The 17,291-nt window shown below is 39.1% G+C and overlaps 1 protein-coding gene across 3 annotated transcripts in view; it reads right to left on the bottom strand.

Moving 5' to 3' along the window:
• The window catches only part of SRGAP1 (SLIT-ROBO Rho GTPase activating protein 1), a 303,543-nt gene that overhangs the window by 117,342 nt on the left and 168,910 nt on the right, over nucleotides 1-17,291 (bottom strand). For all 3 annotated transcript variants that reach the window (XR_013401199.1, XM_015152203.3, XM_015152204.3), the window contains exon 4: nucleotides 6,306-6,368. Coding sequence is in view for 2 of the 3 variants with exons in the window: in XM_015152203.3 (XP_015007689.1) it covers nucleotides 6,306-6,368 (63 nt within the window). In the remaining variant the exon portion in view is untranslated. The remainder of the gene's footprint in view (nucleotides 1-6,305; nucleotides 6,369-17,291) is intronic.

Below are 17,291 nucleotides of genomic sequence, written 5' to 3'. Positions count from 1 at the left end.
AGATTTTGGTGGTGGGACAGGCTTAACACTTTAAACCCATTTCATATGACCTCTTTATTGGGCCGATGAAGGCACATTTTGTTTTGAATGTTCCCTCTAACCTTTCTGTTACCACTTTTCTCTGCTTTTGCCTTTTACTTTTCCACTTCTCCGATCACAGCCCTGTGAACATTTACTATCAATGTAGTTTCTTAGGGAAGTTACCTTCCTTTTTTTTTTTTTGGTACAAAAGTATCATATATTCATCATAAGAAAAATTCATATATATGTAAAAAACCATCTGTAATTACTGTTAAAATCATTCCTGATATCTGCATTTACTTTGTGAGGCTGACATGAAGCTGGGGCCATCCCCAGTCCATTGATAAAGAGGGTGATGATGATGAGGAGGCTAACACTAACTACTAATGTTTTTTAAACATTTACCACGTGACAGGCACTGTTCTGAATGCTCTACCTGTATCAACTCAGCTGTACTTTTCCTCTTAGCTCTTACTCCTGCCATATTATTTATTTAAGGCCTCTCTCTCTCTCTCTTCACTAGAATGTAAATGCCTTGAGAGGAAGGATTTGGTCTGTTTTCATTCACAGCTATATCCCCAGTACATCTCACAGTGCCTAGCATAGCAAGCATGCAAAATGTTTCCATTTGTCTTTAAACATTCATCCTTTTTAACAACTCTAAGAGGTATTTTTTCATCTCCATTTTATAGATGAGAAAACTGAGGCACAGAGTCACACGCACCAGAAAGGGGCAGAGCTGTGATTTAAGCGTTGACCCTTCCCCATTATACTCTTGTGCCTTGTCAGATGCCATAATAATTAATTTTATGTGTCAACTTGACTAGGCTGTGGGGTGCCCAGATATTTGGTCAAACATGATTCTGGCTGTGTGTGAGAGTGTTTCTGGATGAGATTAACATATGAATCAGTAGGCCGGGTAAAGCAGATTGCCCTCTCCAATATAGGTGGGTCTTATCCAACCCACTGATGACTTGCTTTGAACAAAAAGGCTGAATAAGAGAGAATTCACTCTCCCTGTGTGATGGTCTTTGAGCTGGAACATTGGTCTTTTTCTGGAGTTGAACTGGAACTTACACCATTGGCTTTCCTGGTTTTCAGGCCTGAACTCAGACTAGAACTATCCCATTAACCCTCCTGGCTGGGTCTCCAGCTTGCTCACTGCAGATCTTGGCACTTCTCATCTTCCATAACTGTGGGAGTCAACTCCTTATAGTAAATCACTTTGCATATGCACACACACGCGCGCACACACACACACACACAGACACCCATTCTGTTGGTTCTGTATCTATAGAGAACTCAGACTAAAACAAGTGCCCAGAGAAGCTAAATGATTTCCCAGTGCCACACAACTAACAATTAATGAAGCTGGGACTCAAATATAAGCTTGCGGACTGCCAGTCCAGTTACTTTTGTTTCATGATAGCATGACGGTGTCCCTGGTTTCTTAACCCTACTCCCAAACTTGCTAATTCTATCCTTTAGCTTGCTTTCAAATGTTTAACTCAAAAAGAATTAGCAAATTAGGCTAAGAAAGGGAGTCTGGGGATCCTGGTTCACCCTTTCGCTTTTAGCCAATGAATTCCACCTGTTAAATCACTTAAGTACACATGTCTAAGAAGTACTGGTTGCCATAGAGCCACATGTTCAATTTGTCACGTACATTTTGTTAAAGCAACATTAATGCCATTGATTATAAAAACTATAAATGAGCTGGAGATAAACTACTTATGTTCTCTGTATTGTGGGGGAGGCATTAATATTTAGAGATCTTATTTAGAAAATGGTTCCCCACAACTACAGCAATAGAGATAAAAAGACAGTAAAGGGTAGAGGCTCTGCAGCCAGTCCTGGACTTGAGATCCCACCCTATCACTTACTGTGCACCCTGGGGCAAGTCCCTCTGAGCCTTAGTTTCCTCGTCTATCAAATGAGGATGATGCGAATAACTACCTCATAGAGGTGCTGTGAGGATTACATGAGATAATGCAAATAATATGCTTAGCACAATAACTAGCACAAGCATAATCAGCATGTGGTAAATGTTAGCTACTCTGGCAGGCATGGCTAGTTAGCTACAAATAACTCCCCTTCTCTTTCAAATGAACAGAATCCCATTTTTAAAAAACTGGCTAGCAATGACCTGGCTAGCTAAAAGACTGTAATTCCCAGACCTAACTTGCAGCCTGGAGGGACCATGTTCTAAGTTCTGGCCAGTGAGATGTATATGAAAGTCTTGTGTGAGACTTTTATGGAGTCTCCTTAAAAGGCAAGGCTCCCTTTTTCCATTCTGTTGCCATGAATGCAGATGTAATGGCTGGAGTTCTAGCAACCATCTTGAATTCTAAGGACAACTGTTACAATGGGGTTTACCTGAACAAGCAGTAGGAGGAGCTTGAGTCTTGCAAGGATTTATGTAACCTCCATACCAGGCCTGCACTGTCAATCTTTGGTCTTTTTTTTGTGAGAGAGAATATAAACATCTATTTGGTTTATGTCATTATTTTGAGAACCTTTGCTCTTCAAGGCTGAACTAATCATCTTTCTTTTCTTTCCTTTTTTTTTTTTTTTTGAGATGGAGTCTCACTCTTGTCACCCAAGCTGGAGTGCGGTGGTGCAATCTCGGCTCACTGCAACCTCCACCTCCTGGGTTCAAGTGATTCTCCTGCCTCAGCCTCCTGGGTAGCTGGGATTACAGGTGTCCACCACCACGCCGGGCTAATTTTTGTATTTTTAGTAGAGACAGGGTTTCACCATGTTGGCCAGGCTGGTCTCGAACTCCTGACCTTAGGTGATCTGCCCACCTCGGCCTCCCAAAGCTCTGGGATTACAGGCATGAGCCACTGTAGCTGGTGAAGACTGAACTAATCTTAACTGCTCTGGCTGTCCTTTGTAGTCGCCTAAGAATTCAAATAGAGGCTTAAAACCATTTGAGGCCTTATTTTTATTGGCAATTAAAAGCAAGATTGGGCAAAAATATAGTAAAGTCTTTAAAGCCTTTCCTCTTCTTTCAGTAGCCACTCTAATGGCACCATCCTGTCTTCCGCTTGTAAGCCCAGCACTTCATGCCATGTCCACACAAACTGTGCTCTATTGTATTATATATCTATCATATCATCATATGATATCGTATCTATCCCATCATCCGTACAATCTGGGCTGGTAAAACTCAGTTCATTCTAATGTATAAATACCATAGGACATCTCTCTCTATTCTCCTTCCTGAGCATATATATTTTATCGGAGACAAAGCTTTCTGATAAAATGTTTGAAATAATCAACAATTGCTGTGGGAACAATATTCTGGGGTAAGAAAGTCCAAACATAAGGCTGTCACCCACCACTAAGGTTGACTGTAATTTAAAAGACAATTAAAAAGCATCCTCAATTCCCCGAGGCTATGTATTTTATACCTGTTACTTCAACAATCACTATTACATCATCAGTGCTACAAAATTCCATGCATGATGCAACTAGGTTATTTGTTCATGACAAAAATACCAGTGAGTAGTTGAATGGGGAATCTAAACTACATTCCTCCAAATATTGTTCCACTGTTCAAATATGCCTCATCTCGCCTCTTTCCTAATGTAAACTGAAGTATTAATATAATGGATAGATTTTATTTGAACAAGACAAAGTTTGTGTATCTGAAGATAATGTGCAAGAGGGACCAAACAGCATCTCCTTTTAGAATAAAAAGGGAGAGGGTGTGTGTATGTGCATGAGTGATATGAAGTTCTCTCCCCACAGAACATGACCTCTGGCCTTGCTGAGCATGCTCTCTGATTAAAGTAAAATTTTTTCCCAGGAGCTCAAAGTGATCTACAGATGACATAATTAAAATCTCATTGCTTGTCTGCCCTATCCCTTAATCCCTCAACCAATTCTGAGAGCTTAAATGACTCTGACAGGGTCACTCCAACCCTGGTGGCCTTTGGCAGAACCTGGCTCTTTCAGGCTTTTGGGCTGATATTTGATAAGAGTTCTGAGGTGTCAGCTTACTTACTTGAACGCTACAGAGTCTGCAAAATGTCTAGGTGCAATCAATAGGCTGGATCTAGGAGAAATTTCATTATATATATCCCTCACTGAGATAAAATTTTCAGGACACTCTTTTGACTTTTCTTGTATTCAGTGGTCAAGTTCATCTTTGTCACTGTTGTCTTTACTACACTACTATTTTCAGACCATAATCAACAGGCTCTAACCCATGATGGCATGGCAACCAGCAGACTTATTTTTGTAACGTATTAAGGACTGATTTCTATTTCTAGGTAAAACAATGTCTAAGCAAAAGGAACTACGAGGAAAGTGCCAAAACGTCCTCATCTTAAAAGAGTTCAATGGAAGACAACACAGAATTTCTGCTTGTTCCTCTTTGGAAGTCTCAGGTATACAAAGGTCGTTTAACTTTTAAATTACTGGGCTTCTAGAAATGGTTGATACCTTAGGGTATCAGAAACTAACAAATCATGTAAGGCAGGAGCTAGAAATTGGTCTTTATCACGTAAAAATCAGTTTCATTAGGCATTTGGTATATAGATATAATCTCTTAACCTGTGGCTTTTGTAGGTTGCATGCAGTCGAAAGTTTCTGAAGGAGGAACTAACACACAGAAATTGTCAATTCAATTTATATGCACAGATGTAGTAAATGTGCTTTATAAAAAATAGATTTATCACACACATAGAAAAAAACTAGAAAGTTCATTTTATAAAGAATCATTTTATAAAAGTTTAACTTACAAGTTTCTTTAATTAGTAAGTATCAAAGGAGCATTAAAAATTTAATTTACAAAACTGTATGTTACACATGTGCCTTTTTAGGAACAAATGGAATTGGTAAATCAAGAAACGTGCTTTCGAGTTTCAGGTTTAGTTTGCCTATAAAAAAACCAATTCAGGCCGGGCTTGGTGGCTCATGCCTGTAATCCCAACACTTTGGGAGGCTGAGGTGGGTGGATCACTTGAGGCCGGGAGCTTGACACTAGCCTGGCCAACACGGCAAAACCCCGTCTCTACTAAAAATACAAAAAATTTGCAGGCGTGCTGGCACATGCCTGTGATCCCGGCTACTCTGGAGGCTGAGGCAGGAGAATTGCTTGAACCCGGGAGGCAGAGGTTGCAGTGACTGAGATTGCGCCATTGCACTCCAGCCTGCGTGACAGAACGAGACTCCTTCTCAAAAACAAACAAACAAACAAAATAATCTTGTGCAATAAAAATCCAAATATCTTTCATTAATATAAATTAATATTACTCATTTATTGTTATTTTATTCTCTTAAAATAAAATATCCCCCAAAAGAAGTATTTCATAACATGATCATTAAGCGTGGAAAAATATTTACATGATTATATTACTAACTCTAACTTGTAACATCATTAGTTTTAGTTATTTTTAATAAAGTAGTTTTAAATTATTTAATTTTTAATGATTACATGAAGTACCCTAAATAAAATGTAAGTCAAAAAAGCAAATTATTGCAAAAAAAATTGATACCCTTCAAAAGTAATTTTAATACGTCATTAACCAAACAATTAATTGAACTAAAATGTGGAAAAAAAAGAAAGCACCAGAATAACACAACCTAAATTGCTCAAGTTCTATACGGCAACATTTTTTTTTTTTTTTTTTTTGAGATAGAGTCTCACTCTGTTGCCCAGGCTGGAGTGCAGTGGTGCGATCTTGGCTCTGCAACCTCTGCCTCCTGGGTCAAGTGATCCTCCCACCTCAGCCTCCCAAATAGCTGGGATTACAGGCACATCCCACCACGCCCAGCTAACTTTTACATTTTTAATAGAGACAGGGTTTCACCACACTGGCCAGGCTAGTCTCAAACTCCTGACTTCAAGTGATCCACCAGCCTCGGCCTTCCAAAGTGCTGTGATTACACCACGCCTGGCCACAAGGGCATCAATTTTAAACAAAATATTCTCGAATTCAATATATGTAGAGATCACATAAAATCCAGTTAAAAACGTATCTTATGGAGACATCTATACTTTAGTTTCTTAAAGTGCGCTACTTGTGTATATATGTGTGTATGCAGACAGATAGATAGGTAGATAGATAATTTATTTCAGTACAATTTCTCCAAATCGGGATGGAGTGGCAAAGGAATGTAGCTGTGTACACCTATCCACCTGCTCCTGTATTTCAAGCAGATGAGGATCCACTGTCACTCTGGCTTGGAATGAATACTACAATAAGCAGTGTTTTTACAAACCAGAATTCTAACCCAAGAATTCTAGAAAAGAAGAAAGATTATGTGCTTACCGTATAAAGCTCATTAAGAACCTTCATTAAATCCTCATGAAGTTGGAATGCAATCTCTTTGCTCTGTAATTAAAAAGAAAATAAAAAAGAATATTTTAAAATTATTTACTCTTAAAAAGTCCACTGACTGAAAATAGGGGAATGTATCTAACACGTTAGAAAGACAGCAAGGCTCTGTAATAAACATCTTCAACGGAATGGCCCTTTGTAAACTCTAGACATTGTATACAGATGGACCCCTAGGATAAACAGACCAAACAAGTAACAACCTTGGGTGAATGGCTCCCCCACCATCCAAACAGACTTTACCAAACAGAGACAAAGTAAGCAGGTTGAAGCATCATGCTTGCTTAAAAGTTGAGTTGCAGAACTAAGGACCATTAAAAATGAACTAGACCATGAAATTTTACAGTGTGATTCCCAAAAAGCTAACTTAGAAACCAAAGGGGAAATTAACTTCCTCTGTCCAAAGTTACAATGTGACTGACTACAAGTTTAATTTTAAGAAAGCGCTTTTTTGTTTTTGGAGACAGGGTCTCACTCTGTCACCCAGGCTGCAGTGCAGTGACATGCTCACAGCTCACTGCCGCCTTGAACCCCTGGGTTCAAGCAATCCTCCCACCTTAGCCTCCCAAGTAGCTGAGACTACAGGGGCGTGCAACCAAGCCCAACCAGTTTTTACATTTTTCTGTAGAGACAGGGTTTCACCATATTGCCCAGACTGGTCTCAAACTCAGTGATCTGCCTGCCTCAGTCTCCCAAAGTGCTGGGATTATAGATGTAAGCCACCGAGCCTGGCAAGAAAGCACTTTCAAAGCAGTAAAATGGTAAGTCCACTCAAGGTCCATAAACTTTTACCTCTGCATTTATTATTATCTTCAATGAAGACAAAAAAGTGGAGAGTATCATCCTTCTACCCAGTTGGTAAAAAACAGCATTTAAAATACCCTTCCCTAGGCTAATTCTGAGAGTTTGATAGAGAAGTATTTGAATATTACTTTCAGCAAAAGCTGTAAGTTATTTTAAAGAAATCTTACATCCAAATGACCTTTTTCCCCCCATTTTGAGTTCATTATGTAGTCAGCTACAGAAAATGGAAAAAAGATATGTAGCAAAGCTTAATCTACAGTTTGCAACAACAACATCCACTGGTTCATGTATATACCTCTCACTGGACTAACAGTATTAGGGATAAGGGCCGTATCTTAATCAGTTCTGCAACCTTGCAGTGTCCTGTGTGGTGCTTGGGCAAGTGGGCACCAAGAATGCAGAATTTAAAGAGGGTCCTAGTTCTGGCCCACATCCATCTTGTAAACATGAGGTCATTGGGTCAGGCCTCAACAAAAGCCAAATAAGTATGACAGACTGAAGACTCATGGAAGATAAAACAGTGTGGGAAGATGGCGTCAGAGCAGTACCTGAACTTGGAGAAATTTAAATTCATTAGCAGTATTTTTCACTGAATTTCCTTGGAGTATCTAAGAGAGTGGTGCTATTTACTAAGCTCTGACAGCTTCTAAAATCCCAAATTGGAATTACGGATTTTATGTCTTGCTGTGTCCCTGATATGTGAAGATGTGGGTTACAAATCACCCAAGAGTGAAAGGAAAGTTTCAAGTAAAAAAATGAAGTCAACTGAAACTCATTTTATTTTTCCTCTGTCTTGATTATCGAGAGGGTATATATTACACTACAAATCTCCTATGACTTCAGTTTGGTGTTATTTTAATATCAGATTTCATTCAAGGATCTAGGCCAACAATTCAGAACTCTCTAATGGGATCAAAGGCCACCAAGTAACTCTGCTCAGCTACCCACGTTTCAGGTAGCAAGTCTAAAAAGAAAAGATGGCTGGTCGCACTGGGCTCACGCCTGTAATCCCAGGACTTTGGGAGGCCGAGACAGGCAGATCACTTGAGGCCAACAGTTCAAGACCAGCTTGGACAACATGGTGAAACCCCATCTCTCTTGAACGTACAAAAATTAGCCAGGTGTGGTGGCACACATCTGTAATTCCAGCTACTCAGGAAGCTGAGGCATGACAGCTGCGTGAACCCAGGAGGCAGAGGTTGCAGTGAGCTGAGATCACACCACTGCACTCCAGCCTGGGTGATACAGTGAGACTCTGTCTCAAAAAAGAAAAAGAAAAGAAGAAAATATTTCTTGGCTAAGACTTCAGAACAATAACAGCAACAAAAAAATCCCTTATGTTCAAGAAACCTTAACCCAAGAAAATATTCTGGGTCAGATAAAAGATTTAGGTTTGGGGTTAGAAGGGTCCTCAAAGCTATCTTAGGCCAAATATCTTAGGACAGGATGATTTTTTCTTTTATTTAACTTTTATTTTAAGTTCAGGGGTACATGCACAGATCTGTAGTAAAGGTAAACTTGTATCATGGGGGTTTGTTATACAAATTATTTTGCCACCCATGTATTAAGCCTAATACGCGTTAGTTATTTTTCCTGATCTTCTCCCTCCTCCCAGCCTCCATCCTCCAACAGGCCCCAGTGTGTGTTATTCCCCTCTATGTGTCCATGTGCTGACGAGTCATAGTATGTTCCATATTTTCTAAGACTTCAGATAATGAGGTAGAAGACATCTGGCATCACAGACAGACTGTGCTCTGCCAGGCATACACTTACATTTTTCTTTTGTCGTTCCCCAGAGGCCCTGAAATATATAAAGTTTGTCTGCAGGCAGTATAATATAATGCTTAAAAGCAAGGTCTAAGGACTACAGAGTCAGAATGCATAATGTGAAGGTTTAAGGACTTTGGATCTGCCTATGCCTCAGTTTCCTGACCTGTAAAATGAATATAGGCATTGTACTTATCTCATAAGGTTCTTGTAAGTGTTAAAAAGATGATTCATGCATAGTATTAAGAATGGTTCCTAACACACAGTGAATACACCATAATTATCATTATTTCTTTTTCCAGATACTGTTCGTCATGGCAACTCCCTTGAGTGAAAAGGCCACATCACATTGTCCTTTCTCGTGGTCTCTTTTGACATTGATTCTTTTGGCTTCCCTGAAGGAGGGGCTTGAGTTGACTTTGATGTCCCTCCCTACTGCCCTGGCCTTTAGATTCCTTCAGGTGACCCTGGATTCCAAAGGGCCCATAAGGATTATGCTCCAGCTTTTCTTATATCCATATTCCCTTGCCATGTGTGTATATTAAATCTATCTTCCTATGTTCCATTTTCTCAGGGGGTCCTACTACCATTGCTATTGAATGAATTAATGAAACATCCCTTAGGAAATGGATAATTCCTCAAGTCCACATGATAAGGTATATGTAACTCATGAAAGAGGCCCTTGAGGAGCAGGCTCCAGTAGGAATTTTAGATTTTGTGAAAAGTCAGTGTGGAGTTCCTTTCAGTAGGTAGACCCCTGGCTATCCTCATGACACAGCACCAAAGTTTCTGCCTGTTTGTTCACTTCGAATGACAGTCCAAACCCTCTATCGTCTAGTAAATAACATAGAAATTAAAGATTTTCTTCCCAACACTAGTCTGCAAAAATTGCTAAGGAACTGAACTATGCTCTGAGAAGCACTAGTTTATATGACTAATTTGTGAAATATGAATTCACACATCCTTGTATTCACAGATACTTGGGCTGGACAAAACATCAAGTCCTAATCTATATCCTGGGGACATGGTTCCTGTCCTCACGGTATGGCAACAGTGGAGGAAGCACCTCATGTTACCCCCACTTTAAATACGTTTCCAGTTTTATTACAGTAACAACGAGAAACAATTGTTTCTTCAAAATGCTACTCTGGACTCCCAAAGAAGCAATCTTTAAACCAAAATGTACCTGGTGTGGTCCAGTTAGCATACGGCATTACTAGGCTAATGAACTGAAATCCTTTAATTAGAAAATATCTGGATTGTCAAAAGTCCATCAAAATTCAATAAGTGAGGCCAGGTGTGGTGGCTCACACCTATAATCCTAACACTTAGGGAGGCTGAGGCAGGAGGATTACTTGAGCTCAGGAGTTTAACACCAGCCTGGGCAACACAGTGAAACCACGTCTCTATTAGAAAAAAAAAAATTAATAGGTTAAATACGCCTATGGATTCTATTTCATTAAAAATTAGAAAGTAGGCTGGGCGTAGTGGCTCATGCCTGTAATCTCAGCACTTTGGGAGACTGAGGTGGGCAGACTGTCTGTGCCTAGGAGTTGGAGACCAACCTAGGGAATATGGGGAAACTCCACCTCTAGAAAAAGTATAAAAATTAGCTGGGCATGGTGGTGCATACCTGTGGTCCCAGCTACGAGGGAGGCTGAGGTGGGAGGATCTCTTGAACCTAAGAGTTCGAGGCTGCAGTGAGCTGTGAGCATACACTCCAGCCCGGGTGGCAGAGTGAGACCCACTATCAAAAAAAAAAAAAGATAATAACTTAAAATATTTGAAAGCAGTGAGAGCAGACCCTTGGCCCTTGAACAACAATTGCCACATAAGAAAAATAATGTTAAGTATTAAGGAGAGCAATCAATGTTTCTTCTGTGTTAGGGAAGAAGTTTTTGTTCCTCATTAATATATTCAAATAATAGTAAAACTTCTAATATTCTAATACATTTCATTAGGATTCTGGGGTCCCGACCCAAGGGAAGGAAAATGGATAGAACTTCAATTCAGTTAACATTTACTGAATGTCTCCAGTGTATAAACCCAGAGTTGAATTCCAAGCCTATTTCCAATTGTTCACTGTTTATTGTCATTTTGATGTTTCAGATATTTCTAACATTAGTCCAAAATGAACAGTCTCAAAGTTTTTAACCTTTTTCCACCATGAAAATGAACTAAGTATATTGAATATTGAAGAAATAGAGAACAGAAAGGACAATCCCCCCTTTATAATTTTTGTTGTTTATTTGACACAGGTCTCCCTCTGTCACCTAGGCTGGAGTGCAGTGGCCGCAGATTCTCCCACCTCAGCCTCCTGAGTAGCTGGGACTACAGGCACGTGCCACCATGCCGAGCTAATTTTTGTATTTTATGTAGAGAGGACTTTGCCATGTTGTCCAGGCTGTGCTCAAGTGATCTGCCTGCCTTGGCCTCCCAAAGTGCTGGGATTACAGGTGTGAGCCACTGCACTTGGCCCACCATTATGATTTGATGTATTTCTTTCAAGTTTATTTAAACATAGGTCTAAGTATATTTTCCTATTCTGCTTTTTTTTTAAGTTACAATACATTTTTACATGTAATTATATAATTTTCAGAACCACAACTGGATTCATAACTACGTAGTAAACATACATGAACATTAAATGTAAATGTACTGTTTCCAATGTTTCCACTATTTTCTACCAACCAGTCAATCATTTATTTCTTTACTCAATTTCACCGATATGTTTTAAGCACTCTGAACTAATATCATAAATGCTGATCAAAAGGCATATATCTTGCATTTGTATTATTTGCTTAAGCCAATTCCAAGACATGAAATTACTAGCATACAAGTATAAACATTTTTAAGACTCTTGATACATGCTGGAAGTTTATTTTTTAAAAGGGTTATAATGAAATTATAATGCTTCTAGGACAATAATGTCACTCAAGTCAGAAATCTAGGGTTCCTCTAAGACTGACTGCTTTTCCTTGAAGAAGTTACCAATCTTACCAATTCTGGCTGGTCAATTTTTTTCTATAGGTCATGAGAATTAAAAAAAAATCTAATTAAGCTTCCTCTGATTAAAATTGTTGAAAGACTTGCTATATTATTTTAGGATAGACTTCAATATTTTTTTTAAGTCATCCATAACTTCTGCCTAACTAGTCTACTTCACTTTCCACAAATTTCACACCTGATCCTTCAGCCTGGTCCTAAACTGCTAAGTCTCAGGCCCTGCTTTCCCATCTCTGAGCTTTCCCCACGTCATTTCCTCTTTCCTAGACTCTCCCTCCTTCTCTTTGCCTGGTACAATCCTACATGTAACTCTGTAAAAACTTTCTGGTAACTTCACCTTGTCCCCCAAGGAAAGAGATTAGGTCTTCTTCCTTGTGATTTTATAATACATTAATTTATTATCACCTCTAGGCTACCTAGTATACTGGCTAAGAGTTCAAACGCTAAAGTTGAAGTGCCTGTGTTCAAACTACCTTGTTACAGTCCATGTACAAGTTAAGTAATTTTGTGAAGGTTCAGCTTTTCCACTGACAAAAAGGAAATGCTAACAGTCTCTGTTACAGGGTTTTACTGAAATGGTCCTTATTAAACACCTGAAATGTTACTAGTAGGCTTGTCACATTTGTTTCTTTCTTCATAAACACAGTTTCTTTGAGAGCAGGGACCACATCCTAACAATTGTCCTTGCATTCCCAGTGCCTACTTTGGTGCTTGGTACCTGGAGGTACAGGATCTACATCTGCTGAATGAAAAGCACTGAATAAGGACTGGTTTCTGCACTCCAGTTTGCAATCTCACAAAGGCGCCAGACATACCAAAACAGCTTTCTACATGGAGTGCTATGGTAAGTGCTACACTGGGTGGGCCCTGGCCAGGGTCCCTATTCCTGGAAGGCTGCAGTCTTATCCCCAGAACCTCCCAGAAAGGAGGGAGAGGAAGAACAAAGAGGATAGTTAATACAACCACATATGAGTACACTGAGCAATCTATCAAGTGATCTATGTGGTTGGATTCAATGACCCATTCAGAAGGCCTGTGGCCTTTTTCAGAGGTATTTTTAAAGTAAATCTATTGTGATGACCAGTCAAGAAATCCTGACTGTAAGCTGAGTCACCGTGGGAGTAGAAGAGAAAGAGAAAAACCAGATTAAATATTTAATGAGAGGGTTTCAGATGATGATAGTGTCTCATGCTCAGTCAGTTTGGGATGTAAATTCTGCTTAAAGGGATCAGGCCATACTTCCACAGCATGTGCGCTTTTAAGTTTCCAAACTCATGTTCATGTGTCTCTATAATAATACATTCCCTTAATTCAGGTAAACACTGAAGACACAGGCAACAGCATCTTCTAAAATGCCTAAAGGAGAAAGTTGGGTTGTGCTTGATGGCCTGAACCAAATTTCTAGGTAATGTTTACAGTGTTTCTGCACATTTTCCTTCTAACTGACAAGGGACATGGTTTTGTACTTATTAAAATCACAACTAAGTATTGAAGCTATCATGGAATTAGTTTGATGATCTACTTTACCGTAAAGGGGTAAAAATCAGAATTTTTAAAGACACAACTCCTTGCCACTAGAAAAGGAGAAATTAGAAGGAATCGTAAACACAGAGAAACCAGAGCTTCATTTCAAATTAAAACAAAACTTAACCATAAAGGGAACTATCTGGGGCATCTATTACAATTACTAATGTAGTGGCTGGACAAAAGTGGTATTCTACATCCAGGTGAAAAAGGTTGGCTGTTGCTGTGTTCAGCCTTCGAGCAGACAATCTGAAAGGTGCATAGTCATCAACACCAAAGTCACTCACAACCTACCACACATAAACAGTACTTGAACGGGCTGATTAAGTAACTCAAGACTGAGATTTAAATCCTACAGGAAATAAAGTAGATGAAAGAAGTATCTTCATTTTCATTTCCCTAGCTCTTCAAAAAACACATGAAGAGTTGTTTCTCTACTCAAAATGCTGATAAACTGGAAATACCTTTTCAGTGTCACTAAATGAATAAGTTACATATAAATTCTCAGTGACTGATGTAAATAAACCTACTTAATTAAAATCAGAATGAGTTATAAAACTGTTTCAGACTATAATATAATTAACTAAAAATATCAAAAAGTAGTTCCAAACCATTTTCAATATGCTGAACTTTACAAAAATGCAATTAACTCAGCTTTAGGAACAAGTTCTCACTATTACCATATTAATATGTCTTCTTTAGTGCACGAACTTGAGCCTACTAATTTATTAGTAAAGCCAACTGGCCTTCTCCTCTGTGACAGCCATAATTATGAGAGATCCAAAGCTATTCCGCTCCCTGGTGTGACCAAAAGCTCACATCTACAACTCAGGTGGCTGGGATTATAAGTATATCATGCAATGAAGCAAACTAGACCACACTGTGTAGGAAACCCATAACCTTAGTCTTAATAGCACTGTGGTAAGAAAAATCGAGGAACTAAGCAAATCAACAAGCAGGAAGTTTGCTCATTAATAATGTAAGTCATCCACTGGATTAGCAAGCAAAAGGCAGAGATTCTTTGAGATACTGAAGTAAGTTCATTCATTCACATACTCAGTCATGCATTCACCCGCTCACTCTACTAGTTTTTACTGAGTGTCTCCTATGTGTTTAGGAAAGAAAAGTGACCTTACAGTCTAGGAGAGAAACAGAGAGGTAATCACAACAATTTCAATCCAGTCTGATTTATGCATCTTCAAACACTTTAAGCCAAGCAAAATCTCCATATTTATATCACTCTGGAACTATACCCATAATTTTTTAAATAAACTAACTGATCTTTCAAAATGTAAACAAAATCAGAAACTTCCTTTAAAGATTGGTATTTGGCTGAATAGCACCATCTCAGAACTACAGCCAGTTAACTGGTCATCAGTCTGACAATGGGTGTAAGTACAGGTGCCATAACGAATAGAAAAAGAAAAACATTCTTATGGAGTAAGTATCTTTTTGACAAAGAACTTGGGTTGCCGAATACAATCAGAGAAATTTTAAAAATGCTTGTGGCTAATGGGCAATTGCACATCGGATGACAGGCACTTTAAGGGGAAAACCCCCAAAACCTTCGAAAAGGGCCAAGCTATTTAAATATCTGTTTAAATATAGTTAACTTCTCTGAGCTGTTTCCACTGTAAAATAAGGAAAGATCACAGTATATACTCCACAGGTTGGTAAAAGGATTAAATGAGATGCCCATGCTTATGTGCTTAACAGGGTGTCTGGCACATACTAAGCATTCCATAAGTATTATCTCTTACCATCATTATGATACTATTATTAGCTCAGCATCATATCTTTGTTTTATCTTGTGAAGACATTTTCGGTTTTTCTAAATTCAAATGCAACAGTCTATTCATATAAATTTTCAAATTAGAATGTCTTAGTCAACTCAACATAATTCAAGATTTACTTTTTAGAATACTCAACTGTGTCTGTGGTACTATATTAAGGAAGATAAAGTCCATTCCAGAGAATACTGCAAAACTGCAACAAAGCAGAACTCTAGATCTGATTTAGACAGCCTTGCTGACTTGGACCGTTAGGAGGTCTTTCTTAGGGTAAAGTAAAGCTGTCTCTACTTAAGTTCCTCCAGTTGGTCTTAACTTCTGTAGCCTTACAGAGGAGGTATGCTGACACCATCGTCTGTATGATAGGTCTTCAAATATTGAGTCCTAGCTGAGACTTATTTTCTCTGTACTAAATATTCCCAATGTCTTTAACTGCTCCTTATACCAGGGGTCCCCAACCCCTGGGCTGTGGACTGGTACCAGTCTGTGGCCTGTTAGGAAATGGGTCACACAGTAGGAGGTGAGTGGTGGCTGAGTGGTGGGTGAGCCACCATTATGATGCCTGAGCTCCGCCCCCTGTCAAATCAGCCACAGCACTAGATTCTCACAGGAGCACAAACCCTACTGTGAACTGTGCATGCAAGGGATCTAGGTTGCATGCTCCTTATGAGAATCTAATGCCTGATTATCTGAGGTGGAACAGTTTCATCCTGAAACTATCCCCTTGCCCTTGGAAAAATTGCCTTCCATGAAATCAGTCCTTGGTGCCAAAAAGATTGGGGACCACTGCCTTATATGACACAGTTTAAAGAAATCAGAGCAAATTCTCCTTGCCTTACAGATAATGGTTTGTTATTTTCTAGCTAGTGATATTAAGTACATGTTTTTATATTTCAAGGAATGGAGGCTAAGATCTTGGGAGGATTAGGAAGCAACACAGGCCACTCAGTAACTTGTAATCACTTGTGATTGCCCTGTTTGGTGGAGTCAGTCCAAATCCATGTCTGCATAGTTACTGTAAGTCCAAGAATCTAGGAATCAGGATTAGATTCTTTTTCTTTTCCCAGTAAGCTAAAGATCCATCAGCTAAAGAAGTAGAAGCCTTAAGAAAATCTGAATAGGATGGACTGAATAAAAATATTCTGGACTTAAATTACTAACAGGGCTTTTATAAGTCAACAGCAAAAATCCATTCCACTCATTATTAATCTGCACCAATGAGAATTATTTTTTCCCCCCAGGACACACTAGTGGTTGACAACAATAAGAACGTTTTGAAGGCAATGTCATTATAAGTATAGAGTTATGCTCTGGCCACAATTCACATGATAGGATAAAAATTATCACCCAGATTACTAATGCAACAGCTTCCTCACCAGGTTCCCCAAGACAAGTTTCTTCCCATTCCAATGCTTTCAAATGCTTCACAATGCTTTCAAAAACCAAAGCTGATTAAGTCATACATTTGCTTTCAAACTCTTTTAGCATCCTTAATTGCTTAAATAACAACATACCAATTCCTCAAACCGAGATTCAAATTCTTGTGCCTACCACAACCTGCCTCTCTAGATCTCAGAACTGTTTATCTTTCATCACACCACAGGCTACACTCTTAACACCAGCCAGCTGGGTAAGAGATGTGAGCATTTGCTCTAGGCACGTAAGTGGCCTGATTCATCTTTAAAACTCATTGCTGTTAAGGGGCCACCAGGAGTCTTATCTACCCTTATCTTTCCCTAGCTTCATTTCCTAGATATGTGCTAGGCTGGATCAGAAATTCAGAGACTTGTCCTTGCTGGTCTGTCAGTATAGAAGAATGTACTTTCCCTAGTTTCTCTGTAAAGCCCCACCAAGTTTAAGAGCTTGACTAAATGTCGCTCTCTCTGCGAGGCCTTTCTTCCAGCCAGAATACTTTACTCAATCCTTTGTGCTCTCATGGTCTTAGGTCCTATCTATCTAAGAGCAGTTACCAATTTGTAATGTAATTTTTATGTCTATAGTTCCTTTCCTTACTAGAGTCTAAGATCCT

The sequence above is a fragment of the Macaca mulatta genome, chromosome 11 (assembly GCF_049350105.2).
Source record: "Macaca mulatta isolate MMU2019108-1 chromosome 11, T2T-MMU8v2.0, whole genome shotgun sequence".
Taxonomy (NCBI): domain Eukaryota; kingdom Metazoa; phylum Chordata; class Mammalia; order Primates; family Cercopithecidae; genus Macaca; species Macaca mulatta.
Note: the sequence above shows the minus strand (reverse complement) of the source record. Positions and strands in the feature narration are given on the sequence as shown.